This window comes from Pelecanus crispus, chromosome 4, assembly GCF_030463565.1.
Source record: "Pelecanus crispus isolate bPelCri1 chromosome 4, bPelCri1.pri, whole genome shotgun sequence".
In the NCBI taxonomy this organism is placed as follows: Eukaryota; Metazoa; Chordata; class Aves; order Pelecaniformes; family Pelecanidae; genus Pelecanus; species Pelecanus crispus.
Window position 1 is genome coordinate 52,985,872 of NC_134646.1, and position 11,690 is coordinate 52,997,561.

Here is an 11,690-nt window from a genome sequence, read left to right on the forward strand (position 1 = left end):
GCTGCACAGGACAGGCTGTGATCTTGGGATGAACAAGGATGGCATAATAAAGGAGAAAGGCTTCTGCTTTGTTCCAGCTTTCAAGATAGCAAATGAGATCATGCCTTGCAAGAGGCAGGATGGTGTTACAGACCAGGCAGGTCTAAGCGCCCACTGGGACAACGGAATTCTTTCCCCGTTTCTGCCAGGTGCTGCACAGGCAATCCAGCAGGTTGTGGTGTTTGGCAAGTAGCCTGTCTGTGATACCAGCGGTCATGTTTTGGAAGTGCTCATCACAACTGCAATCGAGATGGAGGGAGCCATGCTGCAATCACATAAAGTATTATAAAATGTATCCTATTTTTTTTGCATCTCAGTTCTCAAAATTACCTGGCAATCTTGGTTTCAAATTCTGTACCTCAGAGCTCCGTATGTAACACAGGCATAATATATTTCTAGATATCAGGAATATTACAACATAAACTAATCCGAAAAGAGGTCTAAAGCCCTCAAAGAAAGTTGATTTAGTTCAATACCAGCATGCCTCCAAGGATCATGGAATTAGGTGATACAAGGGAGAGCACCATAGGAAAACTGATAAGAAAACGAATCCTCTCGATGCACGGTTTGGATGGTTGACAAAAAAAAGCAGGGCTCGGGGCCACACACTGAGTGCTGAATGTTAACACCCCGCGTGTTGGCCGAGGTAGAAACTTTGTGAAAGGGCCAGCACAGGGAAAAAGAGGAGAGATGTGATTGTGCAATTAGGAGTCCTGCGTGTACAGGGGAGCAGGTTACATACGGGCATGTACTATGATCCTGGTGTTTTCTTATTTTGCAGTGCTTGAATGTGTGAGCTAGACAGCTAGAGATTTTGTTTTTTAAACTGAGGGCTAAGTATCAGTTGGTGTGGAGAATGTAAGATACAGCAGCACGTAGCATCCACGTGCCTGTCTGGGGAAAGGCAGAACAGCAGCTCTTGGGCCTGGAGAGGACAGTAAAGCAACTTACAACAGCTGCCATTTGCCCGAGGTGCACATCACGACCTCCCAGCAGGCCATCTACACCACCCTCTGCTCTGCCAACAGGTAAAACATACTGCAGTTGCTCTCTGAGGATCTTGATTATACCTTTCCCCCCAAAGCAGCAACCCACTAATTTTCTCTTGTCAGCCTCTGACCAGACTCTGTATTTCTCCCACCTGAGACTGCTCAGCTGATTATCTGCCTCCTTTTCATCAAACACCCTGCGACTGCAGCGCGTGCCCATACCATTCCAGATGAACGTCCCAGCCACCCGGATTTGAAACGATGCCAGGTGACTTCGCCTATCCCCATCTCAACCTCCCGCTTTCAATAATGTCTGTGTTACGCAACATCGCAACAACGTACTGCCACGAATCGTGCTTCCCACAGCCCTCGGTGCCAGGGCTACCCATGGTCAGAAATACCTGCTCAAACCACACTTTTTTTTTTTTTTTTCTTTTCTTTTTTTTTTGGCATTTGATTTTCGTTCCTGCTCTGAGCGTGCAGGACAAAGGCAGCACTGCGTGAGCCCGTACAGAATTGCCCCCCAACCACCAAACAGGCAGACACTGGCTGAGCAGCACCTTTGCTATGTGGAGATTTACCTGTCTTTACCAAGCAACCCCGGGGTTGTCAGCTGCAGCTTGCACAGGTGCTTGTGATTTCCTGTTTCTGAAAGCAGTGATACCAGCCAGACCTTCACTCTCCTTAACTTAGAAAGCTGGTTTGTGTTTTCTTGTGATCTGGTTCCACACCTCCACATGCAGGCTGAGGAGTGCCACATGAATAGCAGCACTGAGGTTACACGACGCTTTCCCTGTTCAGAACACTCGGCGAGGAAAAACAGGAGTATTATTAATTGTAAACATTTCCCACAGACTCAACCCAACAGGTACCACCTAGTAGTCTTGCTCTTTTGCATTTTCTAGTGTAACACAACAACAAAGGAGCATGCTCAAGAACCACTATATGGAATGAGGTATATCTGCTTAATTTTACCTGTGCGAACATTTTAAATTTGCAGTTGAAGGTTTATGCCAATTACACTTCTCAGTTGTGGGTATCTATCAAATAGTTGCTTGCTTAATGGAATAAAAAAAAGTAGTAGCAGGGTTTTTCCCAACATAAGGCATGAAACCGACCCCTGCTACTGTAAATCACAAGCAAGAGCAGAGCTATCTCAGGGATTTTTTTATAGTCACCTGTTCCTGCAATTTCTAAACTGCAGTCGCAAACCTTTAAAGTACTTTGAAATCTAAATTCTTGCTACAGCTACTAAAACATGAGGTTTCTTTTACTGGTATTGAATAGTTCTCAGAGGCACTACCTTCTGTAGTGACATTTACAGATGCCAACCCCACAACCTGCCCTGTGCAGGCAAGCTCCCGCACCTTTGGGGCTCTCCATGGACCTGTGTGCCAGGTAAGTTGGAAAGTCAGAGTTCCAGCAACAAACAGCACTAACGAAAGCACAATACATGCTGCAACACGTACCAAGAAGAACCAAATCACATCACTACAAAACACCAGCCTCCACTGTGCATATATTAAAAAAGCACACGAAAGACACAGGCATTTGAGATGGAATATGATGATTGCAATCCTAATAGAATTCAGCATTTTAACTCTGGACTGTACAGTGTCTGGCAACCTGATTTCAACATTGTTTTTAAACACAGATATCTAACCCATAGAAGGAAATAACAATATTTACAACTTTATGTTCTAGAGAAACACAGAGAAAAATTGCTTTTGAAGTCATAAACCACCTAGAAGGATTAATGAGTAAAAATGCAAAAACTAGTAAACATATTAATTCCAACTGTTTTCTTTGCAAGATATTCACGTTTCCAGGTTTGTTTTGTTATGAAAGCTTCTAAACACAAATTCTGTAAATCACCTATACTAAACATTTGGTTTGAACAACAACAACAAAAGAGTTAATTATGTTACTTGTAGACTTCTAAAGTCATGCTAATGGGAACACTAATCAAAGATTGCACTCGCTTACATTTTCAGTCCTTGCCTGTTGTAGGTGGATTTCATTGAGCAATAAGATTTATAACTTTATGATGATGCAATGTATGTAAGGCTGAATTCATTCATTGCTAATGAAATGTGATTTGGGGACTCTCTTGCTCCAGCTGGGTGATAATTAGGGCTTATCACAGATAGGTCTAGGAAAAGGCTGGGAAATACTTAAGCTTGTTTTGCAGTTACTTTGAGCTCTTAGGAAAGGAGTGATTCTTCTACAATATCAGCCTGAAGTTTTCTGCCTATGCAAGAGAGGTAATGATAAGGTTTTTAACTTCTTTGCAAATGATAGTTATATGAAGTCTGACAAAAGACTACTTTAATAAATTTTTCTGGTGTAGCATCTTTTAAAGTGTGAGATGGGTAGTTTGCCTTCTCAGGCAGCTCAAGTAGAATGTTAATTAAGCAATTGTCTTCAGGGAGACCTTGCAGAACTTGCTCTATACAATGCCTGTTAACTTGAAATTCTGCTTTTGATAGTTGCCTGCCAACACAAGAAGCAACTCTGTGTAGGTTTCCCAAAGCAAAAAAGAGGATCCTAAAGGTAGTTCCTGCTTATGGGGAAAACAAAGCGTTGCATTCCTCCCTCCTTGATGATGATGATAATGGCTCCATATTAACTATAAGCAGAAGGGCCTCTCGGGCATCTAAGTTACTAAATAATCTTAAAAGTAATCGATGGAATGAGAAGGTGGCTCCCATCCTCATAAAAATAAGTACTTTAAAAGCAGCTGAAGGTAAAAGCTAGACTGTGACTTGGAAGATATCTTGTCCATACATGCTATCAACAGGAAAAACAGGAAAAAAAAAATCTACATAAGTAGCAAAATACCTGTCTCCTTAATGCAGACTGTAGCTCAGCTGGAGAGCAGATTCCTGTTTAAAGCCCTTCTCTCTCTGCAGGGAGCTGCTCCTCTTCCTCCTCCTTTCCTTCATGAGGGTGGTCTCAAGCTCCTCTTAAAGGAGAACTGCTGCCTGTGAACTGAAAACTACGTAACAGCTTTTAAAAATCAGCAGTTTTCCTGAATTGTGAGACTTCAGATTTGGAGATGATAAGATGGAGAGGTTTTTCAAAATGGACTGAGAAATACAACCAATATACAATATACCAAAGCACTGTAGAGAAAGTTCCCCCTCCAATTTTAATTTTGTGTTGTTTTTACTATAAAGTACATACAGTTTTGGTTCTTTTGTAGCTTAAAGGAACACTTTTCGAGGGGTTTCTATTTTCCATGGATGTTCATGAACTTCCATGAATGGCAAATTCAGCCATTTTTGTAAAAGAAAGCCATTTCCTTTTATGTTGAATCAAAGGCTTGCATATCTAAATTTCCACTCCAAATGGATGGTGGGTTCTATGGATTTGTTGTTGAAAAAAGCTTTTCACTCTTCTCCCAGTATATATTCATGATGTTTACACTGCGTGTGTATGGGGGTTCTGTTGTGTGGGTGTGGTGGGGGTTTTGGGTTCTGGGTTTTTGGTTTGGGTTTTTTTTTTTTTTTTTCTTTCCCCGAGTAGTTTATACACAGTTGTAAGACTCTGGACCAAGGTATTTGGAAGCACTTCAGCACAGCCCAGACTTCCTAGCACTTCAGAGTACTGCTCGCTTTAGAGATGCAAGTACGCAATGCAAGTCTGGAATAAGGAGTCACCTGGAGAATTGATAGGTCAGCAAACCTCAAGCTTACAGTTCAGGTCCTACTACTTCCTTAATGATGTTATCTACTTATCACACTCCCTTTGAAATGATTTCATTCTGTATTTGACTTAGAGTAACAGAAAAGTCATGAGACTTGCTCCTAATACAGATTGTTTAAGTGTCAGGGTTCTGCCCCCATTAGCCAAGGACTAGATGCAGAAGTGGTTTTGTTCTAATAGTGGTGCAATCCAACTGGCGTTCATACGAAACTAATCCACACAGAGGGCACCTCAGCCCGTTCTGAGATACTAGCCCAGCCTAATGCATATGTGACTGGTAGCATACCCCATATGGATGCTGGGGCTGGACCGGGTTACAGAAATATGTGATGGCTGCTTTCCCCTGGGCCTGTGCTGGAGGCTATGGTGCCCGTTCTGTGGGCTACTTGCCCACAGTGTAGAAGGACAAGGCTCAGTGTTCTCCAGAGCCTGAGGAGACTCGAAGCCATGCTCCTGATCTGCGCAGCTGGGGCTGGCTGACGATGCTGTCTGTCCTTCCTTCCAGCTGAGTATAAGTTACTGCACAGAAACGAATTCCAAATTTGTGAGGCCAGAAGGAGGAAGAAAGATGAGTCTTTAGCGTAAGTTAGTGTGTTTTTTCTGTGGAAGAAGTCTGATGTTTGTCTGTGCTCCAGAAAGCTTGCATTTTATGCTCAAGTGCCCCTGAGGTTAAAACATTGGAGAGTAGGTGTGGGAATCCAGCCTGTAGCCCTGGGTCAAGAGCAGTAAATCTAAGCTGTCCTGCACACTGGTAGCGTCTCTGCTGTCTGAAGCTTCTTGGCTATTTGCTATATGCAGATCCTCTCCTCTGCATACGCTTGTCCTGGCTTCAAAAGAAAGCCTAATCAGCTCTAAGAGCAAAGAAGCCCTGCTGCGGATGGGGAAAGGAAAATTGCCTGCGGAGTGCAGCTGAGGCACGAGCACAGTCGAGTGGCTCAAGAATAGCCACCATGCTCACTAACTTGCTATCCAATAGGCCTGCATATGGTTTTATCTGGCAGAAAATGCACTGGTACCTTGAGGTAGCTCATCCATCAAGAAAAGAGGTGGAGATGGGACTGCAGTCAAAAATATTTTATTAAACTACTGTTCTCTTTTCAGCAGATGGAGTTCCTGACTCTTGACTATAGAGTATGCCCCTGTCCCACCCCGGACACATCCACACACATGTATGCAGACGGTGTGTCAGACCCTTGCTAGGGCTTGAATGGCAGCAAGAACAGGATTTAGTTTCTGCGAGATTTTGTTGAACACAAGCTGAAGGTTCTGTGCTTTCCCTCCTGGGGAAGGGAATATTGTCTGTCTAGTCATGCGATGAGCAATGCTGCCCTCCTAACACATGACAGTCAGGAGCACTGTTTAGTTAAGCCTCTTCTGAGGATGAGGGCAAAGGGGAACTGAAAGAGTAAAACTAATAATAAAAAATGCTTCTTTCTCAAGGCTTTTGTGAAAAATCACAGGAATGCTCTTCTTACGGTCTGAAGAGGACTGTCAAGGAACTGACTGACATTCCCAAGGCTTCTCTCCTTACTGTGGTTAAATTTAATTCTCTTGGAATGGAACAGAAGAATTTAGGTTGGACAGGACCTCTGGAGGCCGTCTAGTCCAACCCTTGCTCATGGCACAACTAATCTCAAAGCAAGGTGAGGCTGCTCAGGCTCTTGTCCAGTTGAAGCACAGAGAGCCAACCTCCTCCCTCAGCAGCCTATTGCAGTGTTTCTCCACTCTCCACTCTTCCTGTGAGCAATTCAAGTCAATGTGGTGCTATTGCCTTTGGGCTTTCCAGCCTCAGACCAGCAGGCTTACATTTGGTTTAGGTTAACCAAAAGGTAGTGCTTCCCCTGTGAGATGCAAATTTAATTACGGCTCAACTATTAGGCTACTGCAAATAGGTTTTGTTTGTTTGACTAGGTTTTCTGATGAAGGTCACCTGGAAGCTCTATGTAGCAATATGCAGTTACCTGGGCTTCAGCAAGGTGCCCCTCAGCAGTGGATGCTAGTGCTGGCAACATACAATGTCATAACATGCCACCCCGCTACCTGCCCACCTTCTGACCCAGTGGCTACACCAGCGCTATCTGGCTGCATGCTGTATGGTTCTCTGCAAAGCGACCTGGCTAGAGGCTGCGGCATCAAATATTACTGTAGGATTTTAACATACCTCAAAGAAAGGAATTGGGATGTGGCTTTATTGAAACATACCTCATTTTTTTTTTTTCTTCTCCCTCCACTCCTTACAAATAAGAAACAGTTAGGACAGTTGGACTGATTAAAATTAGTTACATTCTAGTTAATGGGATTAGGAGTTGGTTATTGCCAGAAGCCCTATTTCTACAGGGGAGAAAAGTACTAAGGAGAAAAATGTTCTGCTACAAATATTCCCTGGTGATTTAGTGTGGTGGAACCAGCAGGCACAGCCCCAAACTACCTGTGCTGAGTGAGGACAGTACCAGACAAGATGGAGCATCCTATGCCCCAGCGTTGCTAGGCCTTCGTTTGACCACAACAGCCAGCAGAAAAAACACAGAGCAAGCTGAAAGGTGCTCAAACACCTCTTGTGGCTTTGCCACAAAGGGAGATAGTGTCATCTATTTCCCATATTATGAATTAAGTTAAAGATTTCTTGCCCAGCTTGTGTCCTGAGCCTTACTTTCGAAGGCATATAGTGTTCACTTCAGATCTTACTTGGCTGGCTGCAAATGAAAACAGATAGGGAGACCTAGGCATGCAAGTTAATTGTGCTTTCTTCTGTAAAGAGGATTATTATGAACTTTCTGTAACCCATTTTCCTAGATACCTTCTGTGGGTTCATACACAACAGGACATGAATATTTCAGGTGTAATCATCGTACCTGAAGATTAGGTAATCTTTGGTATCTATGGATACCTTCCCCATCCACAGGTGCAGGTTAAGGATTTTACAGCAGTCGGTGAAGACTCTTGCAGAAGTGCAGCACAGCAAATGACCTGCTTTATACCTGCCTGTGAGCTCTAAGAAAGGTTCGCTACAGCTCACCTCCTTTCTGTTTGTTGCACAGCCCTTCTCTTTCTGACAGTGGTTCAGCTCCTGATGGAAGAGCAAAACGTTATCACAGAGGTCCCGGCAGCCCTGAAGCGCCTGGCCAAATATATAGTGCGTGGTTTCTATGGAGTGGAGTACTCCCTGGCCCTCGACATACTGATCCGCTACCCCTGCGTGAAAGAGGATGACTTACTACAGTTGCTCAAGTATGAACGTAAGCAACTGCGTACCATCCTCAACACGCTCAAGGCAGACAAGTTTGTGAAGCTGCGTATGCGAGTTGAAACAGGGCCTAACGGGAAGAGCACAAGGCACAATTACTATTACATCAATTACAAGGTGCTTGTGGATGTGATAAAATACAAACTAGATCATGTACGCCGGAAAATAGAAGCGGATGAGCGGGATTCAACTACCAGGTCCTCTTTTAAATGTCCATCTTGCTCCAGCACTTACACAGACCTGGAAGTCAATCAGCTCTTTGATGTATTTACAGGTATGTTGCTGATACTGCTTATTTGCTCTTATCTTAAAGAGTACCTCTGATTGCACAGGAGCCAGTTTTGTGCTAACTTTGCAATAAAAGCGTGTTTGTTAGGATATACTTCTTGTTTGCTGGTGGGCAAGGGCCTGGGAGAGGAGAAGCTGGGAGGTGAGGAGGGTAAGAGAAAAAGCTGTCACTGCAGAACAGGCCAAGCAAGAGGAGTAATAATCTTGAGTATAAGAGCTGGGGTTGGGAATCGGATTCAGGCCTCAGTTTTGCTAGAAACAAGATGCTTAACCTGGTTTAAGAGTACTCATCTAAGTCTTGTGAGTCCCACTTCCTCATATGGAAATGAGAATACAGGACTATTTACTGTTTTGAATTTGTTAGTTAATCCATTTGTGTGTCCAATCCTTCTGATGGAAGAGTTGGACAAGATGGATAAAGCTGTTTGCAGCCACCTACCGCAATAAGCGTATTGCAGCTCGGCAGCAGAGGAGATGCGTTCTGTCACTCCTGTGCTGGAAACAGGGAAGTTCGGGCTCCTCCCAGGGAACATGACACATCCATAGCAGAAGTGGCATCAGAGCTTGCGGGTTTCTCTTCTCTAAAATCAAAATAACTAAATAGAGAGTATTCTGTCAAAATGAGTTAAAATGGCATCGTATTGCAACACAATGTGTTAACATCGGGGTCGTGGTATCTGCAAAGGATGCCAGAGCCAGGGAGAATGAACTTTATGTGTCTAACTTGAAATGTCAAAGGTGAAGTTGGTGTACTGTCAGTTAGCAAAAATCACCCCTTTGTTCTAAATGGAGGCACTTCATCAAGTTAGTAAAGGGCAAACATTGAGGCTGGTGATACATTTTGATAGAATATGCCTTTTTTTTTTTTTTTTGCTTAAGACATAAATATAGGTTTTTAGCATATGCTTTGACACTAAGTCTTTTTGAACTTTAGAACTCTGAACTAAAACCAGATGCTGTTTGTTTGCAAATGTCTTTTTTTCTTTTCATTATGAACTAAGAAAAAGATGAGATCAAAGAAAAAACCAAACCTTACTGTGTGATGATACTCCATGTCTAGCCAACTAAACTTCTTCTCCCAATATAGACATTTTGCTCTTGCACAGCAAGTGTGAGAACTACCAGTCCTCAAAAAAACCAAACCAACCAAAAAAAAAAAAACAACCCCAAAACTGGCTTGCTTTTATAACTTGAGTTCCCCTAGTTAGTGTGAACAAATGGATGCAGTCTAGTGAAGTCATAATGGTGCAGGCTGTGGATTTCTTAACAAGGTACTGCTCATCTTTTGCATCCTATGAACATGAGAATTTCCAATTTGGATAATGTTGCAGAGACTTTCCGCTGCACTTACTGCAACACTGAAGTAGAGGAAGATGCCTCAGCACTTCCAAAGCGCGATGCTCGAACCTTGCTAGCAAAATTCAATGAGCAGATTGAACCTATCTTTGTGCTACTGCGTGAGACTGAAGATGTTGTTCTCCCATATGACTTGCTGGAGCCTCAGCCAACAGAAATACCAGAATTATCAGAAAGGTATAAACATAACCCTAGAACTTCTGATCAATACAAAACTCCCCAACAACTTCCCTGTTGTAAAATGTTTGAAATGCTGAACTTGCAGCCTACTTTTCTACTCCATTCCGCTTTGTTCAGTAGTCAGCTGCTTAATGAAGAAGCCTGTCATATCTAAGCCATTCTATATTATTGTTATGCATTTATAGTTTTATTTTTGCTACATTTTTTAGGTAATTAATTTTCCAGACTTCTTCAGCAAATGCTCATAGCACTTTCTGTGAGAAAGTAACGTTTCTCTGTCAGTGTGCTTCATCCAGAGATGCACGACTCAACAGACCATGCAAAAATCAGTGGTTCAGAATCATTTGCCTCTGAGATGAGGTAACAGGGAATGCAAATTGTTTTCATGTAGAGCACTTGTTAAAGCCAGTCTGCTGACAAAATATGACTTTTTTTTTTTTTTTAAATGGGAACTGAGGGATTCTTGTCTGAATATGACCTGTCCAAAATTGGTGGCATTTCAGCTTTGATCAGAAGGTGGGTTCAAGGGTGCTGGAATCCTGTAGCCGACCTGAAAAATGGGCCAACAGAAGCTCCTCTTGCGGCAATATGTACACCCAAAACTTAGTTATTGATGTCCAAGACTCTGAGCCCAAGAAGAACACAAAAGAAAAAGCAACTAAAGAGCAACCTATCTGGATGTCACAGAGCACCGTGGAAGGACCAACAACAGCCACAAACGACAGCGTTGGTAAGTTTTAAACGCTGGCAAGTTTCATGCATTGGAAAATACTTTTAAGTTCAGCAGCCTTACTGTATTTAAATATAGCTTTCCTACGGAAAATGTAGCGAGTTTGGTTTAGAATATAGAGTAATGGCTCAATTCTGCACCAGTGGCTATCAGATCTTAGTTTCTAAAGACTAGTTTTTAGAAACTGACTTAGGTAGTATTCCTAAAGCCAGAGGGCAGGTACCAGGTCCTGAAATTTTTGCTCTGACACTACTGGTAATCTTTCCACTTTAAAGCTCTTGGAAATGCCTGCACTTTCAAGAGAATTCTGAAGTTGTGGGCAAAAAAGATCCAGAGTAGAAAAAATCATTTATGTAGGATGCCTGTGGTAACTGTAAGCTATTGATACTTCTAACACTTAGTATTATGTATTAGGAGTAAATGCTTCTGAAGAAACTGATGTAAGTGTTAAAGAAACTGTTGCTGATGACGAAATCATCAAGACTCTCCTCATCCATGAATCCAAGTCATCATCTAGCACAGACCAGGCTCCTGTTGTCAAAAGCAGACTACTGGAATCAGGCGGTGATACTAGTGAGTCTGAAGAAGATGCAAAGTGCTCAAGAAGAGCAGGAATGAAAGTAGCAGGCAGCAGCTTCGAACAAGAGGAGGAACAGGAAACACAAGGTCCTATTGTAATGGTAGCTGGTCAGCCTCATTCATATGGTGAAGTTAGTGAAAATCCAGAGCTGGTGTCTCTCATGACAAATGAAGAGAGAGAAACTTATATAAAAGTAGGACAAGAAATGTTCCAGTCTGTCTTTGAATAAATACAACTGTATGACTATGCAAACTTGTACTGCATGGGTGAGGGCTGCTTTTGAAATAAGACAATTTATTAGTTTAACCTGTGTTCTTCAAAGTTTACCACTGAAGGGTAAAGTTTTCTTTGAACTCCTTGCTGTTATGCAAAATAGTAATTTTGGGTTGTTTCTGCTGCAATGCTAGTATTTTCAACTGCAGTTACCTACTACAGGATTACTATGGATTTTCCATTGCCTTAATGCTTAGACTTTGTGAATGCTGTAACTAGTTTTGGAGCATGAATCATTTCAAGTTACAATGGAATACAACTGAGTAAAATAAAATTTCAAAAGCAATGATGCAATCTGTTGAA

General features: G+C 42.5%; 1 protein-coding gene across 1 annotated transcript; it reads left to right on the forward strand.

Annotated features, from left to right (window-relative positions):
• Nucleotides 1–7,791: 7,791 nt before the first annotated feature.
• Nucleotides 7,792–11,343, forward strand: LOC104029006 (general transcription factor IIE subunit 1). The gene is made up of 4 exons (XM_075709684.1): nucleotides 7,792–8,254; nucleotides 9,600–9,801; nucleotides 10,308–10,534; nucleotides 10,949–11,343. Exons 1-4 carry the CDS (start codon nucleotides 7,807–7,809, stop codon nucleotides 11,341–11,343), a joined length of 1,272 nt encoding a protein of 423 aa, XP_075565799.1. The 5' UTR covers nucleotides 7,792–7,806.
• The last annotated feature ends 347 nt before the right edge of the window (nucleotides 11,344–11,690 follow it).

What these genes read in the sequence shown, in the direction of transcription:
- LOC104029006 (XM_075709684.1), top strand. Translation starts at nt 7,807, where the DNA reads ATGGAAGAGCAAAACGTTATCACAGAGGTCCCGGCAGCCCTGAAGCGC. An exon ending in GCTCTTTGATGTATTTACAG is followed by an intron (nt 8,255 to 9,599) that starts GTATGTTGCTGA and finishes ATAATGTTGCAG; the next exon opens with AGACTTTCCGCTGCACTTAC. An exon ending in ATACCAGAATTATCAGAAAG is followed by an intron (nt 9,802 to 10,307) that starts GTATAAACATAA and finishes GTGGCATTTCAG; the next exon opens with CTTTGATCAGAAGGTGGGTT.